Genomic DNA, 27,249 nt, shown 5'->3' with positions numbered 1-27,249 from the left:
GTCTCTAGGAAAAGCCAGTTAACCACGTCTGCATCAAGGGCTGGGGTGCAGTGGCCCTAACCCAAGACCACCATACATGCAGGAGTCAGTGACCCACAAAACAAACTGACAGGAGTGGGTGCAGGCTGGTGCTGCGCTGCGCACATCAGTGGGCTGTCAGAGAAATGATAAACCTAACGGGGGAGCCAGCGACTGCTCCCCCTTGGCACACGGTGAGAAGATAACCTGGGGAAGCGCCTGGCTACTCCCGGGGAGGGCAGGTCTGTGCAGATGACTCGCCTCGTCACCAGAGGGAGGTAACACCTTGGATGCCCAGCCCTGGTTAGGCTCCTGCTGTCAGGAGAGAGCCAAACTTGCAACACTTCATTCTTTTTCTAGATCTCTTTCCAGCCTGATGCTCCTGCAAAGTACTCCTACCTCCCCGCGTTACTCACATACGAGGCATCTCGTGCTCACTCAGCTCTGTGTGGTGGTGGCTGGCAGCACTGCCAGCCTTACTTCTGCTTCTTGGAGTGGTGCTGCAGCTGCTGCCGCGGGACAGACACACCTGGAGCTGGGATTACATTTCCATTTTTATTGAAATACAAAAAGTGCAAACCGTGAAATATAAGATTGGTGCAGATTAGAAGGAAATAAACAATGTGACTTAATACCACTGTGAAAACCCCATCCCTGCACCTAATGAACGTCGACAGAAAAGAAGGCAGGGAACACCGGCAACAAAAGCAAAGCCAAAAATTTTGCACAGGGGCCCCTGTGCTTCAAAGAGGAAACAGGGACCAAACTGGGGCTCAGCTTTCTGTCAGATTTGCAGACATTGCCACAAGGCGTCCAGACAGCTGCAGCCCCCTCTGCACTACCCAAAACCTCTGATGCCACAGCGCAGCTTGGGGCAGGGAGCAGGGAGTGACCAGGGGCAGGTAAGACAGCACCCCAGAGGGGAATGGCCTAGGTGCTAAAAAGCAGAGGTGTGGAACGGAGCAAATTCTCCATCCCCGCAGGGCGAAATGGCTCATTGCTAACCTGAAAGACAAACCAGAGACCTTGGGCAGCTCTACGAGGAGAAAAACGACAAAGACGGGCACCCTCAGCAGATCCTGGCCCCAGCGACACGCAGAGGACAGCAGCAGCCCGGCCAGGCCCGTGCCCTGCCGGCGGTGCTCCCCGCGAGGAGGCTGACCAGGGCGAGGGGATTTCATCCACCCAGCGGAGGCTGCGGGCAGGCCCAGGCCAGTTCCCTGCTCAAATCACAGGAGGGATCTCTCCACAGAAGGCATTCAGGAGGGGAGAGTGCAGAAGCAAAAGCAGCCCCGGTTACTGTGCCTACTCCAGGGCCCCTGGCAGCTCCCGCATGAGGAGCCTGGGAGGAAAGGGGATATTTACACTGGGTCCCTTCCAGGATTTTCAAGCACCTTCCCACCACGAGCAGTGGCAGCTTCCTGAACACCCTCCAAATCTGCTCCCTGCAGGCACTGACCTGGAGCAGGCTGTTATCCCTGCCTGCAGGGGGTGCACCAGGCTCCTTTTTGCTAAAAAAAGGAAACAGGATTTCAAAAATTCACAAAAACCAAAAACAAAACGAGAAAAAAACAGCCACCCAACGAAGTCCAGAGAGAACACAGACACTTGCAGCGACCCCTGCTCTCCCCCTGGAGAGCAGCTGAGCTACACCAGGGCTGCTCCTGGCCCCCGGGCACGGGCTGGCACTTGCTGCCCCGGAGGGCTGCAACCTGCCACCCTGCCCAGAGCTGCAGCTGCCCGTAGGATCAAGGCCTCGTGCCCCAGCAGACAGGCACTTGCTGTTCCAAGCTTGTTTGTCCCTGGAGAAGTTAGCTGGGATTGCCTTTCCTCTAGGGAGATGCAAGCAAGGCCAGAGCCAGCTGCAGAGCCAGAGCAGGAGTCTCCCCGCTGGTAAAGCCTAACTGCAGCAGCTCCTATCTTGGCCAAACAGGGAAGAGTCCTACTCTTGAAGGAGGGAAACTCGGCAGCCTCGTAGCCTCCTCGGGGCAAAGTCCCCCCTACCTAGAAGGGATGGGGCCCAGCCCTGCCCTAGCACACCTCTGGCTCCAGCCGTAGCAATGCCCAGCTCCCAGCCGCTGTGCCTCCTCCCAGCCAGCCGGGTGCTGCCCCGCCACGCTCCCTGTGTTGGCACCCAGCCCCGCTCCTCAGCTTAGCAGAAGCAGCCGCTTCCATCAGCCCCGCAGCACAGCTCACAGCTCCCTTCCTTTCATTACAGCTGGGGCACCAGCTTTTGTTCAGGCTGAAAGGCTGTGAAGAGGCAAGCCCCATTTAGCATCCAGTAGCTTGTAAAAAAAAAAATGAGTTGTTTGGTCCGAACCGTTTGTCCCCAGGGCCAGATGCAACAGGGAGTGGGACTGGCCCAGGCATGCAGGGCACGAGATACAAAGGTAAATAACACCAGAGGAATAAGGCGAGAAGCTCCACGCTTCAGAAGCCCCCTCGGGCCCAGGCTAAGGGCAGGGATCGCTTTGAGCTCAGGCCACCAGCAGGCTGCACCCCAAACCGACAGCGATGCCCTGCTCGGGGAAGGCACCGGGCACATCCTGCCCTAAACCTGCCTCCAGACCTCCCAGTTTTCTCCAGGCATGCTGAGGGCAGAGGGGATGTATCTGAGGAGGCTTCCATGGCAGGATGCAAGGGAACTATGAACCGAGGAGGAGAGAGGGCAGGGCCCTCAGCATGGAATAGCTGTTCCCTCACAACTTTGGCACACGAGAGCTCAGCACCGGGGCAGAAACCTGTAAGCCAGGCCTGGTGCACCCCAGTGCGAGGCTCCAGACCTCCCCTCACGGCCACGCTCACTGTTGCGTTGTGCTAGAGAAAGTTCTGCTCAAACGGAAGAAAAAAGAAGAACCAACAAGGCAGGCTGTGCCTGGCAGCACAGGTACACACGCCTGAAGGAGTATGAGAGGCCTCGTGTTGCTGCCACAGGGCAAGGCAGTGATCTTCACGGTGTTCAGCAGCTCAGTGCCACCGGGGCACCTCCTCCCGTCTGGGAAAGGGCCCCAGCCAGCCCCCTGCACAGCCAGGCCCGGCACGAACCGTCCCAGCCAGGCTGCAAATGCTGCTGGAGGGACAAAAACAGCTGAGCTGGGTAACTACAGGAGCAACCTCACCCCAGGAAAAGCTGAAGAGTACCCAGAGTGGGTGAGCCCAGAGGAATACGGGCTAAATTCAGCTTCCCTGTGCTGCAGTCTGGCAGGCCTACACAGCCCACGTGCTGTGAACCTGTCTTTCACTTGCTGGTCAAAACCGTGGGCCTGGAGAGGTGTTTGCAAGTGCAGAGCACGATGCTACATGAAGCACAAGGGCTGCCTGCTCCCTTCAGTGCTTCAGGTGCCTCTGGGAGAAGGCAGGATGCATGTTCAGTGCTGGAAGATGGCACTCAGCAAGAACACCTCTGCCACGAACCCAGCAAGTCTGCCCTAGCCCTGGTAGCCCAGCTGAGGCAAGGGGAGCGAGCTGGGGCTGTTGGGAGTTGAAACCAAAAAATATCTTTGCTGAGGAAGGGACCAGGAGGGCAGAAAAAAGGCAGGTGAGGGAAGGAGGAAAGGAAGGCGGGTCATTATAGGGCGGCAGGCTGGTGATGAGCCCTGGAGGAGCTGCACAGACTGGCAGGTTGGGGAGGACTCCACCCAGCAGCCGGGAGACCAGCTCCCATCCCCACCTGACGCAAGAGGTCTGCTGCTTACTTACACCTTCTCCACCATCTCCACAGCCCTCATTCTGCTCATCACCCAGGGGATCAATGGTCCCTTTGCACTGGAGGCAGCTTGGTCACAGCTCCAAGACAAGGTGGGAAAGAAGGTGGGAAGGTGGGCACAGTGTGCTGGAGTGGGCTGGCCTGGATTCAGGCCTCCACGTTCTCAAAGAGCTCCTTCTGGTGGTCCAGCAGGAACTTGGTAAAGGTATTGATGGGGTTGATGGCTTTTAGGGTGATGGCTACATCTTTGGCCCACAGCAGATTCGGGCCAAACACAACTGCCAGGTTGGTGTTTGTCATCTTGTTTCTGTCACTGTGAGCAGAGACCTACGTGGGAAGAAAAGAGACCATTGTGAATCCTACAGAACGACAGAGCAGCTGCCCTCTACCCTCCCCAAAGCCAGAGCTGGCAGACTCTCCAGGTAAACTGGAAGTAGGATGGCAGGCAGAAGCTGAAGACCCACTGCCAGAAGGTAGCTGGGGGAAACGCATGATTTTTAGCACTCTGGAGGTGAGGAGCAACATCTTGCCACTTCCCACATCCCATTATGGCTCAGCAATCAGGCCATATGATAATAGGACCAAAAGCACTGTCAGGCAGTACCTCTGCAGTCCAGATCATCACTAACCAAATGATCTAGGGTAGATCTGTGACCCCTCTCCTAGTCCTATCTTTTACTCAGCTATTTTTGCTGTCATATCTCCACCTTGGGGAGCTTTCAGCCTCCCTGGTACAGCTCACACTGGCTTAATGCCTGCCTGAACCTCTCAGTCGTGAGACCCCAAATAAGAGGAACATAAGGTAGAGAGAGGCAATCTCCTAGCTTGAGACTCATTTCTTCTCAAAGGGAAGGAGGGAGCAGGCAGGCAAAAAGCTGATGCAAGGCATTGGCAACTGAACTAGACGACAACTTCCAAATCTCAGAGCAGCTCACCTGCACCAGGAAGGCTGTCAGTAAATGGAGCACTTCGTAGTTTTCCTCTGGCAGACTTTGGAGTGTTTTACGAACAACGTCCACACGATTCTCCTCCTCCACACCTAAAATGCAGGAGAGATGGGACAAGCAGGCCCATGAGAAATTCTCATCTCTCCACACAAAAGATGAATACCTCAGCACGCATCCCAGTGAAAGCACAGTTTGTAGTCACAGGGTATCCCATGCAGGACTGGCCCTTTCACAGATAAGGGTAGTTTGGAAGATTTGTCTTTGGCCAATGCAACATGCAGGGTGTATAGAGCACACTCTTGTTACAACTCACTCTGGAAGCTGACAACATGGCTGTAGAGGCCAAAGGTGAGGAGGGGCTCGGGTAGCTCCCTCAGGAAGGTCTTGAGAATCACAGCAGGGAGGTGGACATCTTCATACTGCTGGAAATCTACCGGCACGCCTGAGGAAGTAAAGCAGAGATTCAGCATTCACTGGCCAAAGTAGGATCTCCTCCACAGAACGTGGCATGATGGTCAGAGCCCAGAGCTGCAGAAGCAGCATTTTAAAGAATGTAAGAGGATAACAAAGCACAACATCTTCTAACAGAGTGACAAAATGTGTCCCAAAAGCATATGCAAAGCACTGCTGAATCCATCACTAACTCATTAGAAAAAAGCAAACCAAACAGATGACCAGGTTTCTTCCCCGTCATCTTCAGTCCCTCTGGCATAACTAGACAAACGTGGTATATCCTACCCTGAGAAACGGGGAAATATTCAGGACATAAAAGGGCAGTGTAGGAAACATGAGTGGGAAGAACTATGCTTCCCACATAGCAGAAATACTATGCAGTGTCAGATGCTTCTTCCTTGCAACTCGGGTCTTCCCCCGATGGGGCCTCCCCTAGAGAAGGTGAGGATGGGGCCTCATCAGAGAAGGTGAAGAGCCATGCTGGACTAGCTCCAACACCGTTCTAGCTAGACAGCAGGAGTCAGAGAATGAGACGGGCTCTGCTGAGCTGGGACACTTACCCATGTTGTATTTCTGCTGGACCTCCCTGACAACCTGTGTATTGGCTGATCTCCGGAAAATCCCTTCTGTTGCAAGAGCTGTCAAGGGAGAGCAGATGGAGAAAAAAGATCAGATACGCGGGAGTCTCCAGGAACATTGGTCTTAACTATAAATCCATGCTGTATGGTGTTCAGGCAGTTGCCAACACATCCCTTTTTTTTTTATAGAACTGCAATTCTTCCTGCCTCCAGCAGCAGGCAAAGGGTACAAGCAGCATTTGCTACTCTTATACAAGTGGGAGTATGAACAGCTAAGAGAAAAAGTTCTTCCAAGCCATGAAAATGCAGTCTCTTGAAGGCTTATCCCCCTGGGTCAGGCCTTTACAACTTATTCTAGATTGCTGCTCTGCTGTTTCTCACCACACTCTGGATGGGAACTGGGTGTAGGAGAGGCCACCAATGTGAAATTACGAGGGGTTGCAGCTTCCCTTTAACACTTACCGTGCTCCTGCAAATGAGCAATGGTCTCTCTGACCACCAGAGGAACAGGAGACTGATCAGGGCTCTTCTCCCTTAGACTGTGGGAAGAGACAAAAGGTTACAATAACTCATTCTCCCCGCCCTGCATGCAGCCCCTGAGACCTTAGATTGCCCACACAAGCACTACCTTTGATTGGCACTCAGGATCTTGCTATCCCAGTCCCCCAGTTCACCCATTTATTCCTGCCTTCTCTCCTGTTCACCCACTGGGCTAAGTCATTCACTGGAGCAAGTCTAGGATCAATGCCACACCACAGCAATATTTCTTTGTCTTCTATAAAAATCACAGCATGTAGACACCAGGGCAACAGGGTTCCCAGAAGGCAAGGCTGCCAGTTACAAACCAGGTGAAGAGAGTTAACTGCCTTTGTCTTTCCCTCTTGTGGACAAAGGCAGAAAGAAGCTGACACACACACATGGAATAAACTTATCCACCCAGTTCCTGTGATGGAAGACACACCAACACAATAGCTGTCAAGAAAGGCCTAGTGATGCTGAGGCATCTGTGCCACCCTCACTTGCACAGTTTGTACCACTTGGTATGGAGCTGTTCACCCCTCTCAGGCCTCTACCAGGCTCAGGCACACAGCACCACAGGGATTACATTTGGAAATGTTGTGTTGAAGCTGGGGAATGCATTCCCACATTGCTTCAGAGGATCTGTCTGGACACACAACGCTGGCCCCTCCTCATTCCACAGCCGCAAAATCACACTCAAGGTTAAAAATACCTTCAGCACTTAGCCAGTATCACTATCCCTTGCCAGTGTCTGTGTTTGCCTGTGTCATTGTGCAGGAATGGGTGGTGGAAATCAGTACAAGGGTAAGTAGAAGTGCTTTTAAAATAGTAATTATGATATGGAAAAAAAAAAGATCTGCAGTCCTACTCAATAAAAATAGCACTGTAAAGACACCTCAATCCACCTCTCACGTACTTCCTTTGCTTAAACGAAGTTTTTAGTGGCATAAAGCTGTCCTCATGGTCCTTGTTTTGTTTCTCCTTTGGTAAGCCTTAGCTGCAGAAACAGCCTCATACTAATTTAGGATGGAGGTTAGGATCTAGTCCGGGAACAAAGAGAGCTGAACTGAACTGAGTCAGTCAGGCCCTGGACATGAACACAGAGTTCCTCAGAAGGACAATTATAGTTTTGTCGGAAGTCCAAACTGCAAGAAATTTTACAACCACTCCTGCAGCTGTTCAGCTATAAATACAGTAACCTCATATCCACCAGGTCAGAGCTAAAGCAACATAATCCAGAGATACTCACTGCTGGAGCGAGACTCCAAACTGCTGGTTTGGCAGTGGCGGGCGTGGGGGTGTCGGCTTCTGGGGCACTTGGGCAGGCTTCTGCAGGGATCTCAGATATTCATCATATCTGTGGCAAGACAGAATAGTAAAAAGCCAGTCCAGCTCCAGAAAGAGCACAAACCCCACACTGCACATGACCCACTGCTAACACACTAGTAACACCTCCAGCCTTTGCATGGTTCCACTTATGCAAAAACGGGATAGACAGCCCTAGATAAACACATATAAATATTTGGTTGCCAGAAAATAAAAAACAAAAAGCAGAAGGAAGGAAGATATATATGGAATCAAGAGCTGGAGAAGCTGAAGATAACAGCACAAGAAAGAGGTCAGGGCAACACTGTTTGTGATGAGACAGTTGCACATGTGTGAGGGACGGATGGTTGGACCAAGATTGTGGTAACTTCGGGAAGCCTCAAAGACAAGCTGAACTGTGCCAAGGGAGGAAAACAGTTGCCCAGCCAGAGCAGATACACACCACAAGGTCCAAGTCAGTGTTAATGTCAATAGCTTGCAGAAAGTCCCTGAAGGGTGGGTGGGCATGATGGGTGCTCCACTGGAGCTTTTTTTAACTCAAGGACAGAACTGGGTACTGGGGTGCACACACAGGAGAGACAGTGGAGAGAAACAACAGTCCTTATGGCAATTTACCACCATTCACTCAAAAAACACTGCATAGGTGGTACAATCCCTTCTTCCCTTTGCCATTCATCCAGTAAAATCCCCTCTTGTAGAGCCCTAAACACACGGGAGATAGGTAGCACTCTCACTTCAGCACTTGGCTCGGGATCCCCAACTGTTCCAGCTTCACATACTCCTCCAGCTCACTGAGGAAGTTCACATAAAAGATTTTTCGTCCAAACTTAAAGCTGAAAAACAAGAGACAAGTAGCAGGTAAGGAATCAGGAAATCCGGTATCAGAATGGTGGACTTCTTACAAGCAAGCAGAGCAGGGGTCTGAAAGAGACATTGATGGGTATGAGAAAGTATGGCTGAACGGCAGATGTGTTACCCATGCAGCTCTACAGCTCCACATATTTTACCAGGAGATGCCAAGACTTTCCAGGTCCCGTCAGAAGCCCTTGCAGAAGCAGCCTCCCTAAAGCCCTGGCTTTCTCCTTCCTAAGCTCAGCAGTAAGCTGCAGACAACTTTTTGATTATTTTACAGTTAGGATTTCAGCATCAACACAACGAATTAAGTATAATTTAGACCAATTCTCTCTCTTCTTTTTTCATTATTAGCAGAGCCTGCACCACATTACTTCCAATTGTCTGGATAACCAAGGAGCAGCACAGATCTGCATGTTCTGTAGGTAGTTGTTGCATCTGAATATTTCTGAGCTCAGAAACAGGAGGAGACAACAGAGGGCAAGGGCCAGCAGGGCAGGCTTGGCAGCCTGGACACATCCTGTGTCCCCCCCAAATAATCGCCCCATTACTCCCCATCAGTGTGAGGATGTGGGTGACCAGAGGCTTCCTACCTGATCAGAGGCTTGAAGAGAATCAGCAGGGTCTTGATGAACATGGTTGGGTGCACAATGTACAAGGCTTTGATGTTCTTCTTGTACCTGCCAAGAGAAGCTAAGGATGAACTGTGCCTTAAGCAGGGGAACCAAACTTTTCACAAGTTTAAGGCATCCCAGATGCTCCATTCCTTTTGGATTCTGCCTCACCACTCCCCAGAACCCTGCTCTTCCACACTTGATAGCAGCGTCAGGCTGCCCAGCAGCCTAAGGGCACGCTCTACATTATTGCAGGATTCACCCAGCAGCAGTGACCAGCCTCACCAAGAAGCAACAATTATACCACGGGGCTGACACACTTGCACTGCTTCCTGATTTTGCTGCTTGCCTGTTGGCCAGGAAGAGCTGGGCATCCTGTGATTCAGCCTGCATCAAAAAGAAAACCACCTCCACAAGCAGTAGAAACAAGCAATAGTAAATTATGATCACCGGGCTACGTGGGCGCAGGGGAAAGATCTCCTGTGTTAGGCTGCAGAGCAGCATGCCACACCCTTGCCTGCTGCCCCCTACTCACTTGCGATCAAATTCCCTGTAGGCGTCTCGCAGCCAGCTGAGGGATGGCTTGTTCTCACTGGTCAGGCCGTGGTGCAGATACACCAGTGTGTAATCACTCTCCACATACTGGTCCAGTGTGAATTTCAGGTACCTGAAAACAGACAGCTGATGAACTCGCTTCATGCTCTGCCACTCAGAGGCTCTTCCTCCCTTTGGGCCTCTTTTTAGCGTGCCATAGCAGAGGATTTGTATCCCCATCAATGAACGCAAGCACTTTGCAAGGACATGTCAAGATAAAGAAGACACTCCATACAGATTTAGCCTCAGGCATCCAGTACCTGGGAATCATGTCAGGGTTAAGAAGTTAATAGCAGCCTCCGAAGACACTACTCACCCCAGCAGTTTCACGTGATCAAGCTGATGACTTGGGGGCATCCGGCAGGCACTGAACAAAATGACTTTCCTTCCATATTTGTCATCACCTGCAGATGAAATGCCAGAGATTACAGGGAGTTCCAGCACTACGCTGTGGTCTTGGCAGCAAAGGGGTAATGGAGCACGGAAAACCACCATAACAAGGCAGAAATTGAGATTGCCAAAGCTGACAGTAAAGGTAAACCTGACTTTCAGCAGAGTTGCCACAGGCCTAGTATAGGAGCAGAAACCTGAACCCCAAGGGCCTGGCAAATTGGCAACGTGAACGGAGAACAGTCCATGCTCCAGCCCTGAAAGAAGAGGAAGATTTGGAAGCCAGGATGAGTCAGAGCACGTAGGAATGGAGGCCTCCGGTACGGAGCAGAGTACCCGGAACATTAGTCCTGCAACGCTGCTCCCGAGGGCACTGCTCCCCTTGTATGTGTGCACAGGGAGGCACAGGAAAACTGCCCCTCACAGGCACAAAAACTGCTCCTCCCCTTCTGCACACAGTCCCAGACTACTCATGGTCTGGTGCGTGTGGCTTTTGTTTCACCTACAGCTTCATCCTGCACACGGAACAAAGCAGTTTCACATCCTGAAAACCAAGAAATTCCCAGAAACAGGCAGGCCCAGCCACATCCCAGAGACGAGGAGCAAGCATCATCACAAGCCTCTTCTACAGATGGACCAGGTTAGCCCTACCAGATTCTCCACAGCGGTCTGCAGAACAAGCTGCTGTTCGCTGCTTCCCAGGTTTTTCCATCTACAGTTGTATTTTCCCATTCTGAAATGGAAGGAGCTGCAAAGCGTGGCACAACCGAGCCAATTCTATGTCAAACCCCTAGCAGAAAACAGTCCCCACCACAAAGGAGCCAAATAACCGATAAAACAACCTCATCATCTTAGGGGAGGACACTCCCAGCCACCTCTTGAGGCTTCAGAGGCAACAAACCAAATCTTCCCCAAAGCATCAGGGTACTTCTGCCGGCACCACGAACAAAACCCAAGCAGGTGGGCATGGACACACTTAGCAGACATGCTGGGGGAACTGAGAGATTTAGGTAAGTGAGAACCAAGTCACAAATCATTTGGATATGCAGAGTTTGAGGGAAATATGGTTCTCTCCGAGATGGACACCTCCCCAATTCATTTCCATAAGGATGACTTACTTTTTAGCACCCGTGGAGGTGAAATTGTTCCTTCAGTGTCAAGGGTTAACGTTTTCTTGTCTTTTTGGCTACTCACCCTGCTCTGAGAGCAATGGTTTCTTGTCAAATCAGAAGGAGCACAGCGCAGTGAAAGGGGCTACTGAGGCTATATTCAAGAAGGCCCTCCTCCCTCCCCTGCAGCACAACCATCCCATTCAGACCACATCACAGAAAGCAGCAAAGATCTCTACTTATGCAGGATAGCCCTTTAGTACACATTCCTCCTGAAAGATATCCTTTTCCCCATGCTGGATTTGCAGTATTCAGAGCATGCAGCTGTTTCCTCCCCCTTGCTTGGGCTCCAGTGCCCAAACCCTGCTTGGTTAGACTTGCCGTGCAGCAACTGAGATCTTAAATCAAACCTGAGCAAACCTGAGGCTGCCAGGAGCGATGCCTGTTTGTAACAGACGACCACTGCCGCAGCAAAAGGAAGCCAGAGAATTTACATACACAAGCCACGACATTAAGAAGCCTCTAAGCCTATCTTTTATCCCTACCCTGGCCAGAAGAAGACTCCCTCTGCTTTTTCACTTCTGTTTTTCCCTTGCAAGTCTCACTTTCAAGCCACTTTTCACCAGACAGCACGAGACAGAACGCAGTGATGCACACAAGCCAGAGCCTCTACAAAGGTTAGGGACACTGAGGCAGCACCAGGTACAGCCCAGGAGAGGCTGGCAGAGGCTCACACCGACACACACATGCGCAGCTGGGGGCAGCTCGGGAGGACACACGACCCAGAAAGCAGGACTAGAAGAGAGTGATGCAAGGATGGTCTGGAACAACCGGGTACAGGCACAGCCGGGCCACGAGACCAACACCACATTGCACATCCCACGGCAGCCCACTCTCTGCCTAGCCCGGAGTTTCTTGGTAGCTTGCTGTGAGCTTTAGGGCTGGCTCAAATGCACGCGAGGTGTCTACAGAGCAAATAAAGGCTAGAAAGTTCTGGGCAGGAGGATATGGCAAACTGTGGCTCTACCCAGTGGTCTTTAACCATTTTTATGGCACCATCTGGAAGACAAAGGATCCTGCCTGCACAGAGCAGCAAGAAGATGTCAGCATCTCAGAATCTGCTGAGTTTTGTGGTGATGAAAGAAAATGGCCACAAAGCCCACCGATCTGTGCAGTTCACAGCTCTGTTAAAGAAGAATAGCTGCTGTCTTCAGTTAACAGGATGCAATTCAGATCCACGTGGATGGTCTGAGGGCGTGAAGCAGATGTAAGCTTGATGTAAGGCAGCTCTTGGTTGTGGAGAACTGCAGTACAGCTCCATCCTCGTGTGATGTTGCAGGTGGCCACACAGCCCGCTCAGGCTCCTGGGCGCTGACTTCCAGGCTGGACAAATCACAAGTCAGGAACCCAAAACCTTGAGCACCTTCCTCCAGAGTGACATGAAAGCCTTCAGCAGGGCCTATGCAAAGTCCAGAATCTCATTTCTAAACACAGCCTTGGTGAAGAGCCCTGGGATTGCTGATAAAAGAAAAAACAGACAATCCACGATTCTGCCAAAGGGAATTGGCATGTTTCCCCTGGATAATTTACAGGGCCAAGCACACCAAAAGATTACCTACAGTCCCTTGGATCACTGGAAAAGGAGTGGCCCTTTTTGCCTTCCAAATACGAATGAATTTTTGCATGAGAACTCCACAGGAACCAGCACGCCCATTACTGAGTTGTGAGTTTCACACTGGGCTCAGCCTGTCAACACAAACATTCAAACCCACTCAGTGCCAATCCTGTTTCCACCTGACGTGTATCAGATCAGTCTGGTTTCTCCAGATATAAAGTTCAGCTCCTGAGCATCAAAGATGAACAATCAGCTGGTCCCAGTTTATAAACAAGAACCTAAAGCCCATTCCATGTATTCTTGGTTGCCAGAGGAAACTGCCTCCAGGTGGCCTCTCTGCCTCAGACTGAGCGGTTCCTTATCACATTTGATCTTTCCCAGATGCTCCATCCCTTGTACTGTTTGTTCTCTTGCTTGCAGTATTAATTTTATCTATCTACATTTTCACCCCTTGCTTGCAAGTGCAAGTACCTACAGTTTCCACTGAGCACAACTGTAGACCGTGCAGTAGCTGCTCAGATTCTCAGCCTGTCTGCTACCTCTCCCAGACCAGAAATGCTCAGCAATAGTTAACAACAAACCAACGAGGAGGCAATTATATATGTTAGCACTCTCGGAGCACCCCAACAGAGTGCACGCCTTTGTATGCTCATGCATAAAACATACTTTCAGGGTACTCCAGAACCCACCGACCTCCCTACAGGCTGGAATTCCCAATTATTATTTTGTAAACAACAAAGAGCAGGACAGCAGCCAACACGCAGAGCCTACCAGTCAAGACTGCTGCTCATCTAAATAGATATTGACTTGTGGCACTCAGATGTGCTGATTCTCCTGAACGTTGCTGCGGTGCTTTTAAGGCCCAAATTCATTTCCAACTCCCTTCTGAAGATTCTGTTTCCAATGCACTCCTGAGACGTGGGCTGAGAACACCATTCTTGCAGTTCCAAACCATCAGCGTAGGACCATGCCCCTAGAAGCTGAAGCTCAATCACCAAGGCTAAGGTTTGCAACCCGCAGCAAAGCAAGCGTACCAGAGCAGGAATTCCTATCAAGGTAGCAGGACTGTCCTGAGACAGGACTCTGCTAAACAAATCTGTACGACCAACATGGAAAATACGTGCTTGACTCGCAAATCCTGCTATATATTTCTACGTGTTTCTCCTGAAAATCATCGGTCAGCTTTTCTGCCACGATTTGATGCTACCAGTAAAACTGCAGCTCAGGTGCCCTGCTCATTCGCCAAATACCCTCAGCTGAGGATCCCACTTCAATGGAAGATGCAAGTGAGAAGATCCTGGTACGTGGATACTGAGAGAATGCAGGTGGTCTTTAAGGTCCCTTCCAACCCAAACCGTTCTGTGGTTCTGTGAAGAGCTAGTGTCATCAGTAAAGCAACAAAGCTGCCAGGTCAGGGAGAAGGAGGGGACATCAGTACAGAAATCCAGAACACCCCTACACAAGTTTCACAAAGCTCAGGATGCTTATCAGAGCCACCATCAGTAACAAAACAAAAAAAACAAAAACAAAAAACTCCTCTAATGAAATTTCAGATTCATGCCAAACTTATGACACAGTGCTGTGTTAAAGTATCCATAGCAGATTTTAGATGCCCGAGAAATTCCAACATGGATTTAGCCTCTCAAGAAAAGAAAGTAAGGAGGTTGAAGTAGCCACATTTTAATACATCTTACACCTAGATACTCCCAATATCCAAACTCTGCTGGAATTACCAAGCTTTATCAAGTGACTAAAGCCCTAACTGATAATAAATAAACAAACAAAAAAAAAAAACAGAACCTAAAGGATCAGATTAAAGAACATAAAACAGAAGGATGTCTCCCACAGCAAATGGTAGACAAGAACCCGTGTAATGAGGATCAGCATTTCCATGGACTGTGCAAAGATCTTGGCCTGCTGTTCAGAAACAGCAGAAAGGATTTCGTACCACAAGAGTTTCATCTACACCAAGAAGTGTGAAATCCTTAAGGCTTGGGGCTGAAGGCCAGACTATTCACAAATGCTCAGCAAGCACAGAGCAGTCTAGCGCAGCTTCAGGCTGGAATAAGGAACAGGTGACCCAAACCCAACATCTCTGCAGCCAAACGGAGAAGAACTTGCTCATAGTAGCTTCCAGCTGGAGAATCCAATTTCAGTGCCAGCTGCACTGTAAGTGCACGCAGCAGCAGATCGTCTGAAGGAATGGGAAGCAATCCTAGGATGAGCTTCTGAAGCACACATGACAACAAGGTATCTCTGTGTTCGAACTGAACTGGTCCAAGCAGGCCACCACCAGAAGAGGAACAGGATTTACACTGAGACCCGACAGCCCCAAAGTGCCCCAAGTAAAGCCCACGGGCCAAATTTGGCTCAGATGATACTGCTGTGCCTGAGGCAGAGGTGCAGTCCTCAGATGACAATTTTGTGCAGCCTTTGGACTCCTGAAAAATTGCCAGCACAGCCCAAGGCTGAGCAAAGTTTGGGCTCCCCTGAGATAACCCAGCTACAGGCCACGGTCATGCTGAAGGAATACCGGGATCTACAGCATCACAAAACATCTACCTACCTGGTTGGGCCCCATCAAGTGCACCCTGGTCTGGAGGAACAGAAACAAGGTTATAGCAAGCCAAGTTTTGCGCTCTTTTCCAGAAAGTAACCTTGAGCATAAAGTCTCAGAGTCTAGCCAAATTGCCACTGGGATGCATTTACTTGCCGTCGTGCAGCAGTTAAGCTCCTTCATCTTTCCCCCATGCTCCTCTCCAAAAGTAACCATAACTAACAGAGGTGGTAATCCTGTACCCAGGATTCCTGAGCCTCTTTCTTGAATTTGCAACAAATTCTGTATAATCTTAGTCCAATTTCTGGCACTTGCAGTTAACACCTGCCCCACCAACAAAATGACAACCACCATGTTGCCACTTTTAAAAGGGTTAAATGCCACAAATTCAGAAAGTCAAGGTCCTTTGAACAACTTGCAAAGTGTACATAGGATGACATGTATGAACGGCACGCTCAACAGACTGTTTGGGAAGAAGCCAAATTTCTAACAGGAACGTGAGGACAATTTGGATCTTCAACACAGGTTATAAGAAAATCTTATGAGATTCTGAATTAAAAAAAAAAAAGGCAATTAGGGGGGAAAATGTTTTTTCTGTTCAGGGAGGAGGTTATGAAGGCATTTATTGCCATCCCCATCTCCTTTCCATCTCTCCCACAGCCATGTATGCTCCCCAAACCCAAGTGGGCCTGTTGACATAGGAAGCTCAGTAGAGCAAGGGTCTAACAAGAAACTCTCCATTCCCTTGGTCTCTTATCTCAAAACATGGTGCAGAAGCTGGGCTGCCTTTGGATGGGCCCAATTCCACAGAAGCAACTCATCATTCTGTATCATATAAATACCGTTAAAAAAAAAAAAGAGCAAAACCCAGAAAGTACATTCAAATGCAGCAGAAATGCAGGCTTCCCACATTAACAGAGCCCATAATAATGCACCATGCTAGAAGGGGAAAGGACCCTTATTATCGGAGGGGTGCAACGATGCAACCTACTTCCTATGCAAGCTTTGTCTGCAACTTCTGCCTTTGCCTACTTGGTGCAACAGCAGCTACTGGAGCTTGCTCCAAGATGGATTTTATCTCCCCACATCCATCACCACCATCATCAGCATTAGTTACAACTTTGGCACCTGCAGCCAGCAACGATGCTTTTTAGGTAGGTTTGGTACCTGGCACCAAGAAAAAGGATTCTCTGCCATCTAGTAACGCTCAAGAACAGCTCCAGCTTGCCACCTGGCTCCCCCATTTCAGTAGCAGGTCTTACTACACCCTGGCACCAAGCCTTCTCTGCAAGGGCAGCCCTACAGGCTGCCCATTAATGGGGGGAGGCAGCAGATTTCCCACAAGACTAGCAGAAACATGCTGTAAGCTTCATTAAGGCACTGAAGTCACTGGGCAGGGACGACGTAGCAGCACCTTTGCCACAGCAGACCTGGCAGCAGGACACAGCATCTCTTAAACTTATCAGAAGTTTGGGACGTGGGACGGTTCAACAGCCTTCAGCCAGAAGCTTGTGTTTCCTCCAAGCATTACATGATGTAAGGAAAAAAAAACATCACTTTGCAGAAGTGGTTTGTGCAGGGAAACCGAGCTACATCTGCTCCAACTTTATCCACGTGTAAAGACAAAGTTATTGGCTACAGCACTCACAGAAAGAAGAACTCAGAGTCAGGAAGAGCACAACCACAGGGACCTCTCCACAACCTCCGTAAGATGCTCCAAAAACAAACTGCTGAGGGCAGGTCTGAAAGGACAGGTAAATAGTGCCATCTCTTTCCTTCCAAAAAGCATTAAATTCCTGAACCAAAACAAGCTTTCCTAAAACATTCTGGTTCGTAACAGCGCCTTTTGCCCTGTCTCCCTGTGAGGCACCCCCCTAGGAACAGCAATGACACGCCAGCTCTGTTCCGTGGACAAAAGGCAGGTCGTGATGCATGGCCCCATCCAGGAAGGTCCCAGCACCCAGGAGACAGGAGCACAGGGCACGAAGGGGAGCTTCCAGGAAAGTGCTGCGCTGTTTTGAAGTGGGGGAAATGAAAACAGAAACTTTTTTTTTTAAGGCAAACTTTATTTTTTGAATAATTTCCTTCCTCTTAAGCCAGATAGCTGTGATAGCGAAATCTGGCATGACTTGATTTGAGTCACAAATTGAAGTCAGCAAGAAAACGAGCGCACTAACTTTCTGTAATCAGAACTGGGGTTGTTTGTTTTGGTGGTTGTTTTTTTCTTTCCTTTTCTATTTTTTTAATGTTTTTAAAATAAGCTACTATTAACACCACGCGCCAGCCCACTAGAAGCAGTTAGTGCTCTGACCACACAGGATAACCCTGGGATCTCAGCCCAAGGACGGTAAGCAGCCTTCTGCTTTTGTCTCAAAATAGCATCAGCACCCCAGAATGTATTTTGGGGAAAGCACAAACAGAATTAGCCATATGCTTTCTGCTCTGAAGCGAAGAGCAGGGAAGAACACAGAAGTGAAAGCTCATAAACAGCAGAATGGATAAAACTACCCTTGATCTGCTGCCACCTGCTCATATTTACAGGAGAGCTGGGGTGGAGCTGTTTTGCTTCAGACTCAGCGTGGCAAACGTTGGCTGCACCTAGAAGTGCTGACAAGCACGGCTCGTCAGCAGAGCCAGCACCAAACAGTTCCCCTTTAATCCCCCAGCGAGATTTTGACTCCACAGGCTACTTCTAAAAGGATTTTTCCAGCTTCACCAGATTGTTTGCCTCCAGTGACAGCCCAGAGAACATTACCCTGTCTGATTCTGTGAACGGTTAATGTTATTAATTATTGACCAAGAAAACTGAACAAACTGCTTCAGCTCCAGCCCCCACCTTCATAAATCCTACTTCCAGGAGATGAGACAACACCAGCGAGCCTCAAAATGAAAGCGCCAGCAAACCCACTACGTGGAGCTGGGCTTCTTTACCCAGAAAAGGCATTGCACCACATTTTGTGGTGGGCCCTATCAGACATAAACAGGCTAGTGGTGGAAAGTGGCTCATGGCAGCCAGCAACAGATGGCTCTGTGAGATGCTGCTGCACTGCACAGACACGCAAACAGGGCCGGGGAACTCACTCGAAACACAAATTCAAGCCATGACGGGGAAGAGATGCCCTTCAGAAGGCAGGCACACCTCCCAGGCAGCCATCTTACCGGCCTGAAACGCTTCCAGGAAGTTAGGTAATTCTTCGTGTGCTATCCTAGACGCCTGTGTCAAATGGCTGCTTTCCAGCACCACCGAGGCATCATCCCCTTCGCAGGGATACTCAGCGAGCTGGTCAAACAGCCTCCGTGTTACCTTGGAACAGGAATCCCGCAGAAAGGCTGGTGCTAACATCAAGAGGCAGAGCACAAAGCGCGTGCTGGGCTTGGGTCGACATTCCAGTCTTATCGATGTCTGCGATCTAAACACTCTGCTAAGCACTGGGGCTTTGTCTGCAGTGAACAACAGGGCAACTTAACTCACCAGCTCCCAGAGTTCAGGAACACCGGGCACCTCTGCCGTTTGCATTACAAACGCTCTAGCTACTGTCACTGAAAGGGCAGGACTCCACACATTTGTTCCCTTGCAATTTCGGCAGCAGGGAGGCCAGAGTGCAGACCCAAATTAACTCCAGTCCTCGAAGTCCAGCCCCATGGAGCAGGTTACTAACACATCTGCAAATCAAAGCGCTGGTAGAGAATCTGGAAGACACAAGGGCTCAAATGCTAAACGCTCTGCCTGTCATCCTAAGCAGCCAAAGGCACACAGGGAGACAAAGAAGGTTTTGAGTTTGCCATTATCATTTTGTTCCCTAAAAATGTAACATGAGAGGTCAGGAGAAAGGAACTTCATTCTAGATGACAGCCTAGGAAAGAATAATGTCAGGACAACTCTTGCCAAGGTTCTTGCCTGCAAATCTTTCCTCTCTAACCCAGCCCAGCTGCAGAACAACCCTTTATCAGGAGGACTCCAGCTTGTGCTTCCGCCTCTCTGCAAATTCTCACGTGGGGCAGGAACCAAGGTACAGAGAAACGGCAAGAGGAAGGGAAGGAGGTGGCTGTAGATGATTAAGGAGGAAGTGTGTCAAGTCCCAACAGGTTGAAGAGGCTTTTTTTTCTTAAACAGGGAATGCAAGACAAACTAGAATGACCTTCCCTCAGACTTACCACAGCAACCTAAAAACTGTCTCCACGAGTTTTTCTCATGGAGGTCCCAGCTGTAAATGCTGAGGGTTAGCGTAATTAAAATAATGTTGATGAGACAACTACACAGAAGAAATCAGAATGTTTGCAACCCTGAATGGTCAGGTCCTTCCTTGCAGTGTGCCCCAGGCCTTTTCCCCAGATTTCAGGTTTCTAAAAATGCTGAATAAGGACAGGATGGCAAACTGGCCATTCAGATACAACAGAGCTGCCACACTCAGTCAGCTGAGGGAGCTCACAACTAGGTAATTTGTGTGACATTATCACGTAGAATCCACGTCTTGTGCTCAGGATACAGTCAAGGATACACACCTAAAACAATTTGACAAAAGTGACCAAGTCCTGCTAATAATATAATCAAGACAGCAAGAACCAAGAAGGAATGCAAGTTTAACCAAGGTCAGGGAAAAACTGCACTTATGGCAAGCATTCAAGAAGTTTGGTGCTCCTTCTCCTTATGATGCCAGCTGTCATTGCCACTTGGGCCTGGCACGTAGCAAATGCCCCCACAACTCCCTTACAGAGACCCTGCCTCAGCCCAGCTGCAAAGATATCCGAGGGGAAAACAGAGAGCAAAGACTACCTGCTACTTCCACAATGTGGTGCCTGGCGATATCGTAGTAGGGATCATCCCACCGCAGGTGAGTGACGGGCTCGGGGGAGCCTTTGGAGTCCTCTGCACAAAACATAAGGAACAAGAAATTAGCAGAAGGGATCTGGATTGGCTGCCCTACGTGCCCTTCAGCTGGTTTCCCACACCTCCTTGGGCAACAGTTCATAGTGCAGGAGTTGACTGCATTCCTACAGACTTTCAGAGCAACAGCCCAGTTCTCCAGTCCTGCTTCCCATATGGAAGCTCAAGACCTTTCCATCCAGGAAGATCAAACTGTCCTGCAAGAGACAGTAACAGAGGACACTCGAGGATTTACAGTGTGTCCATACTGTCACCATCAAAGCGCAGCCAGTGCCAGAACTGAGAAGAATATATTTACAAAGAATACATCTACAGCAGCTGGCTCAGAGCTTTCAGTGCTATTCAATGGCAGGGCTAATTCACTTGGGCGTGGTGCAACAGTAATGGGTCTGTAAAGCTTTTAGATGGAGCTGGGACTCTGTCTGCGTGCAGATCTGACCACAATGATGCAGGACAAACAACTCCTTTTTGGCCTCAAGCCAGCCCACAAATTATTAGGACACTTACCTGATTTGGGGAACGCAGGGACTTCATCTGCTGGCCAGTTCTTATCGTCTATGGAGGCCAGTTTGAGCTGGCTGAGGGACTGGTTGGTATCATCCAAGTTCAGGTCATCCTGAAGCTCTGAGAGTGGGTCTGTAGCCATGGTGCCCGAATACCGCCGTCTGTCCTGCAGCACCTAGAGCACGGACTGCAGAGATGGCTAGGTGAGACACCGAGACCACGAGTTTCCCTCCCCAAAGAGGCTCTTCCCCTTCTCCCTGATTTTCCCCCAAGCCCGCCTTTTCTTCACCTACCCCGAGATCGTGCTTCCCCTCCCCCTCGAGGCAAGCAGGAACTCCTCCTCCTCCCAGCAGCACCGACATATGTCAGCTTTTTTGTGCCAGTTGCTCCCAAAAGGCCGTCGGGAGCCTGTACCAACCCGCTCGGTGAGGCTCTGCTTGACCACAGCTGTGTCCAGATCAGTTTCTCTCCTGGCACAGGAGCAGCAGCGAGCCGCCCAGGAAGGCGACAGGCTATGCCAGCCCCTGCCTGACACACTCACTGCAGCTAAGAGCTCCCCCTCCCTCCGAAGGGCTGGCACAAAGCCCAGCCCTTTCCACAGTTGGCCCAGTGCTGGAAGCTTTCCCAGGAATCACCCCCCCTTTCTCCCCACAGGGGAGGGCCAGAGCTCTCAGCAACACCAAAGTGGGTGCCTCGGTGTGCTGGGATCTGCACGCACAAGTGAACAGCTCCGAGCTTCTCAAAACAGGATTTCGCAGGCTGAGCTGGTGAGACGTGGGGAACACCACACGCACCGCCATCAAACCGTTCCTGTGACACAGCAGCGAGAAGTAGAGCACTCAGCGCTTTAACTCGAAGCCCTGCTGCCACGAGGAGCGTTCCTCACCAAGCATCCCACACTACCGAGGGGACCAAGGAATCAAGAGGGTCCGAGAAGCAGACAACTGCGTTTGCTGTTGCTCACAAACGTTTCTCACTCCCACCTGGAGCCGATGCTCCATCAGACCCAGCTCTGAGCTGGCACAGCACGCAGCACCCTCCAAGGGTACCAGCTCTTTGGGAGAACTGCTGTTGCCCTCTAACGTCAGTCTCCTGGAAATAAGCAAGGAAATACTGGCAGGACAGACAGGCAGACCTCGACTGCTCACACCGAGCAAAGCCAGCATCACCACAGGGACAGCAGCTCAGGGCCAACAGGCCGCGAGCCAAGAGGAACTGTAGCAAAACAAACTGACACCTTGCATCAGCAAGATTCTCTGTAACGCTGGTTCGCGGGCAGGCTCGTGCTTGTTTTCCATTACGAGGGGAGCGCAGGGTTCAAAGATGATCTGAGGAGGCACAACACCTCTCTGTGGAAAGATGACACTCAGAGCAAGGCTATTTCCTTTAGCAGCATGGAGGGGGGCGATGATGTTTTGCATCTTCCATCCCCAGAGCTTCATCGTGTGCATCCCTCCAGAGAAGATGAGCAGGCAGCCACGGGGATGTGAGCACAGAACTGGACAGTCGGCATCTGCCCCCTGTCCCTTGATTACTCCCTGGGAGGATGGGAGGAGCAAGCTTATCTCTTACTCATCAGTTTACAACCAGTTTTCACTTCTCACGGGCTCCCAGGGTGCTGGGAGCTACAGCTAAGCAAAAGAAATTGGATTCCCAAAACAAGAAAGATCAAGATACACACAGCAGTGGATCACCACGGCGGAACGGCAAGCACGAGGGGTCTGAGCACAGCAGCCGAGCGGAGGCCCAGGCAAAGTTATTCCCTGCCCTCCTCCCGCAAGGGCTGAGAGCTGCCTGACCTCTGCTCTCACAGGGGCAGGGAGCAAGAAATCAGGTTCCTCTGCACCATGAGCTCATGCTGGAACCACGCAGCAGCAGGGCCGAGTGACAGCCAGCTCCCCACCCCTAGCAACTGCTCGGATTCCTATGGTAACGCCAGGCACCAGTGCCTGTGACTCAGTGTGCTTAAAGCGCTCCCCGCTGCGGCTCAGCGGCCCCACAAGCCAGCATCCACGGCCCCACAGGGCGGCCTGCTGCATGTGGGCCCCGAGTGCACCCAGTTCCCAGGGAATTCCCAGCCCTGGTGGGGACAGAGGACCTTCCTGCACCCACTGACCTATTGAGACACCTTCCAGTTCTCCAGAGTGCCCCACAGCAACTGCGTCCCCAGAGCAAGGTCCCGAAGTGCTCAGGGTCCAAACCCAAATCTTCCTACAGAGCAGCGGCAGCACCACCACGGGGCCAGCAAGCCACCAGGTCTCCTCACTTCTCGCTCCAAGGATCACGACTTGGCTTCAGAAAAAACTGGCAGCGCTTCACCAGGGCATAAGGGCAGGTTGTTGGACACCACCGGGGGACTTCCCCTTGGGCATGCTCCTGAAATTAATCCTAGTGTGGCACCATGAGGTAGAAGGAAGTCATCGCTAGGATCCTTACAGTTCCACACTGCAAAAGGAGCCAAAATAGCCTCTTGCCAAAACCGTCCTTACCCTTGCCAGACTTGCCAGGTATCTGCTTTTTTTTTTTTTTTTCCACTACGGGGCAGGCAGCTCCATTGCTCAGCTCTAGGTTAGTGCTTCACGACAGAAATGTTAATGGAAAGAGGATCCAATCCTCACAGATCGCAGGCTCTGCTTGTGAACCAGCCTGTAGGGCCCAGGGGATTCCAGAAGGCTTCTCACAGAAGTTCCCCCAGTCCTTTACCAACTGTGCAAAAGCCAATAGCACAGCATCTCCCACATCAGAGCAGTTCAGAGAAACACAAGCCTCTCAGTGCCCAGGAACTCGTGGGCACTGAGAAAGAGACCTGGAGCTGAAGGTTCAGATGTAAGAAATTAAATAGGGATCTTAGCATGAGGGCACACATTTTATTTTCTGACAGAACAGCTGCACAAGATCTTTTCCCTGTCTAGCCAAAACTGACCTGGAAGCAGGACCTGTTGTTAAACAGAAAGTGCGTCCTGCATCAGTATAAGGGTGAAACAGCTGTCAAAAAAAACCACCAGCCTTTTAGCAGATGTAACACAATTTAAGAGCCCCACGGTTCTTAGATAAATGTCCTGGCAAGATGCAAATCGCACACCCTGCACAGCCAATGAAAATGTAAGGAAAGCGATGCAGCTAGATTTAAAAAGTACGAAGCCTGCTCAAGCATTTAAAACCTCGAGAATCACTCCTGACACCAGAAGCCAGGCTCTAACAAGACAACTCCTTCCATTTTTCCAAGTGTTTTCTGCACCTTTCCTGGTGATCTCAATGCTTGCTGAGCCATGTGCTTGGCTCTCTAATAAAAACTGACTTTTTGGCTAAGACAGAGATGTGCAGAACAGCACGTTCTGCAGAAAGAGAGAAACCGCGGCCCTTTAAAACACAGTTTTTATTGCTGGACACTCCCTGTACAAGATCCTACCAGAATTCACCCAGGGAAGGCAGCTCTCTGGTATCGATGACGTGCTGGTAGCTGCTGTTCACACAGACTTTTTGGTGGTGGTTTTCTGGTGGTGGTTTTTTTCCAATTCCAGTTTCACCGCCTCGCCACCACTTGTTTCTAGACCTCCTCTGCAGTTTCCTTTTCCTGTTTTTCTTCCAGCCCTACTATTAATCCCGGAGTAAACCTGCACATCGGACGCGCGTTAGCACCCCCCGGGCCCGTCCTTCCACCACCAAAAGGCCAATGGCTCCTTCTCCCCAACCAATTACCACAGCCACGCTGCAGCCAAGCAGGAATCCCGGTCCTGGGGTGTCTCAATAATTTTCTGCTTGTGCTGCCACCGCCAGCTCCTCCCCGCTTAGTTTTATTTGCCCCAGCGCCTGTTTCGCTGCACCCACCAGTCAGGAACAGCGATGGGCACCTCAGCAGGCAGCGTTCCTGTGAGGCACGGCCCCTCTGGAGGGCTCCTCTCCTCGTAACACAACAAAAGGCAGCCAGCTCCTCGGCAGCAGACCTCAAAGCCTTACACTAAGGCTGCGACTCACCAGCAAAAGGGCTCAGCGTCCCCTCACGGGCAGCCGCTGAGGCGCGGCGGCAGGCAGCGCCCCGCCGCCCTCTGCCCCTCTGCCCTTCTCCTCACGCCCCGCTCCCAGCCCCGTGTCCCCCCCTTTCCACCGGTACCTGCGGCCCTCCAGCGGCCTCCTCCCGGCCCTGCCGGCCGCCCCGTATCCGGCGGAAGGGCGGCGTGTCGCCGGGGGAACGCTCCCCGCCCCGGCCGCCTCCCCCCCGGCAGCACGGAGCCGAAGCCAGGAGGGGAGAGCCCCGCTCCCAAAACATGAGCTGTGGCGAGGCAAAGTGCCACGGGCCGGGAATCGGCACCTCCAGGCCGTCCCGAGAGCTAATGCCAAGGGCAAGGACTGGGCAAGCGTGCGGAGCCGAAATCCGCGGCAGGAGAAGTGGAGATGGGGCAAAAAGAGGCGTGCTCGGGAGAGCGGGAGCTGTTATTGCCCTCAAGTGGGCAGCTCCAGAAGTGCCTTAAGGGCTGTGGGGCCAGGACAGCTGGGGAAGAACCCCGGCAGCCCAGGCCTTCAGGAGAAGATATAGGGACTTGCAGGAAAGAGGGCAAAGTTTGCGAAGACTCCAAGCTGGGATCCCCGGAGCATGGGGAAAAGGGCTCACTGGGGCAGCCTGGAGAGCAGGAGGACTGCATGGAGCTGGTGCGGGGTCATGCTGGCAGCCTGGCCCCCCTGCCAGGTGCCCTGTACCACAAGGAGCTGGCCAGGCGCAGGTACCGGTGTGGGGAGTGTGGCAAAGCCTTCCTGCAGCTCTGCCACCTCAAGAAGCATTGTTTCGTCCATGCTGGCCACAAACCCTTCCTCTGCATGGAGTGTGGCAAGAGCTACAGCTCGGAGGAGAGCTTCAAAAGCCCACCTGTTGGCCCACCGGGGCATGCGGCCTTTCGAGTGCCCCCGGTGCGACAAGGCGTACCGCACGAAGCGCGACCTGCAGGAGCACCGGGTCCTGCACAGCGGGCAGCGCCCCTTCTCCTGCGAGCACTGCGGCAAGGCCTTTGCGCGCCGGCCCTCGCTGCGCATCCACAGGAAGACCCACGCGGCCGCAGCGACCGGCCCGGCTGATCCCAAGGGATGCCAGTGTGCCATCTGCGGGCACCACCTGGCCAACCCCGGCTCCCTGCACAACCACATGCGGCTGCACAGCGGGGAGCACCCTTATGCCTGTCCCTACTGCGGCAAGGCCTTCCGACAGCAGAGCAACCTGCGCGAGCACCTCCGGCTGCACACGGGCGAGAAGCCCTACGAGTGCTGCTTCTGCGGCGACGCCTTCCCCAAGCTGCTGGAGCTGTGGCGCCACCTCATCTCGCACACGGGCGAGGCCCACCTCTGCATGGTGTGCAGCAAGGCGCTGCAGGACCCCCACACGCTGCACACCCACGAGCGCCCCTTCCACTGCGAGCGCTGCAGCAAGTCCTACACCCTGGCCACCAAGCTGCGGCGCCACCAGAAGTGCCACCTGGCTGACAAGCCCTACCAATGTGAGCTCTGCGGCATGGGCTACAACCTTTCGCAGAGCCTGGCACGCCACATGCTCACCCACAAGGCAGAAAAGGACCCTGAGGGACTGAACGCTGCAGGGGCCTCTCTTGCTGTGAACCTACCCCGGGCAGCAAGGAGAAGGCCTCAGAGGAAAAGCCATCAAGAGGAGGAGGTGGCAGAGCCTGCCTTGCTCATGGTGGAGGTGCTGGAGCCAGACAATGAGGCAGAGCTCCTGATCACAGCCAGTGGTCACTGCATTGCTGCTTACCAGCCTCAGGGCAGCCCCTCAGGTCCTGAGGCACACAGGAGACCTGCTGAGCATTTGCCATTGACAAAGGACGTCATTGAAATCACCATCTCCGAGCACAAGGACAAGTGCGTTATTGTGCAGGACAAGGGCTCACCAAGTGACGTGGTCATCATCCAGGAGGGGGTGGGCTTCGGAGCACTGGCCGAAGTGGTGGAGGTCGAGACTGGGACCTGACTATCTCAGCTTGCAGAGCTTCTGTACAGAATATTAAAGTGTTTTTTTTTTTGTTGTTTGTTTGTTTGTTTGTTTGTTTTTTTAAAAAAAGCTCTTTTGTTTGTTTGTTTGTTTTGGTTTGGTTTGTTTCGTTTTCTGTGGCAACAAAGGCCCTGGGGCTCAGCACCAGGCAGAAATAGTAGCTGTAGAGGTAACTTGCGGGTGTAGAGCTCGGTCTTTTCAGTAGCTGCTATGAACCTACACGTGCCAGGCCTGGTGCAGGGAAGGCATTGGCTGTTGATGGGAACAACTTAGAGAGGAAACAGCGTTTTAATAAGCAGGGCCCCTGCTCTGTCTGTTACATTGTCAGCGGGTGATGGTGCACCATGGGGAAAAATCTAAAAGCAGCAGCCTTGAACAATTCCTTCCTTTCAAATTTTGCTTTTCCTGCTTAACTGTTGCTATTCAAGCACTTTTCTGGGATTTTATGCTGGAGCCCAACAGCATTTCTGACCACATGAGTGTGATGCTAATGCCAGACATTGCTGGGATGCATTTACAAGCATTGACAAGGTGTCCCTGTTGTGGTTTTTTTTTTTTTGAAAACCATTTTTCACAATCAGCAGAAGCAAAGT

At 51.5% G+C, this 27,249-nt stretch overlaps 2 protein-coding genes across 5 annotated transcripts; one reads left to right on the top strand and one right to left on the bottom strand.

The window, feature by feature from the left end:
• Window positions 1-564: 564 nt before the first annotated feature.
• On the bottom strand, window positions 565-24,861 carry ARHGAP1 (Rho GTPase activating protein 1). Of its 4 annotated transcripts, none has more exons than XM_032188477.1 (14): window positions 24,779-24,861; window positions 20,671-20,854; window positions 20,053-20,145; window positions 15,288-15,317; window positions 9,924-10,011; window positions 9,549-9,680; window positions 8,993-9,079; window positions 8,282-8,380; window positions 7,471-7,578; window positions 6,165-6,241; window positions 5,685-5,762; window positions 4,985-5,113; window positions 4,660-4,763; window positions 565-4,051 (listed from the first exon to the last, which is right to left on the bottom strand). In XM_032188477.1, the coding sequence occupies exons 2-14, from the start codon at window positions 20,807-20,809 to the stop codon at window positions 3,872-3,874; spliced, it is 1,344 nt and encodes a 447-aa protein (XP_032044368.1). In that variant the 5' UTR covers window positions 20,810-20,854; window positions 24,779-24,861; the 3' UTR covers window positions 565-3,871. The 4 variants fall into 4 exon arrangements, with proteins under 4 accessions (XP_032044368.1, XP_032044371.1, XP_032044369.1 ...); XM_032188480.1 differs by lacking the exon at window positions 24,779-24,861 and adding an exon at window positions 21,086-21,166; XM_032188478.1 differs by lacking the exon at window positions 24,779-24,861 and adding an exon at window positions 20,961-21,079.
• Window positions 24,862-24,871: 10 nt separating this feature from the next.
• Window positions 24,872-26,670, top strand: ZNF408 (zinc finger protein 408). Its single transcript, XM_032188476.1, is given in 3 exon segments — window positions 24,872-25,518; window positions 25,520-26,323; window positions 26,471-26,670. Coding segments are annotated over 3 exon segments (1,428 nt in total). The 5' UTR covers window positions 24,872-25,059; the 3' UTR covers window positions 26,636-26,670.
• The last annotated feature ends 579 nt before the right edge of the window (window positions 26,671-27,249 follow it).

The sequence above is a fragment of the Aythya fuligula genome, chromosome 5 (assembly GCF_009819795.1).
Source record: "Aythya fuligula isolate bAytFul2 chromosome 5, bAytFul2.pri, whole genome shotgun sequence".
NCBI lineage: Eukaryota > Metazoa > Chordata > Aves > Anseriformes > Anatidae > Aythya > Aythya fuligula.
This window is presented reverse-complemented; position numbering and strand designations above follow the sequence as displayed.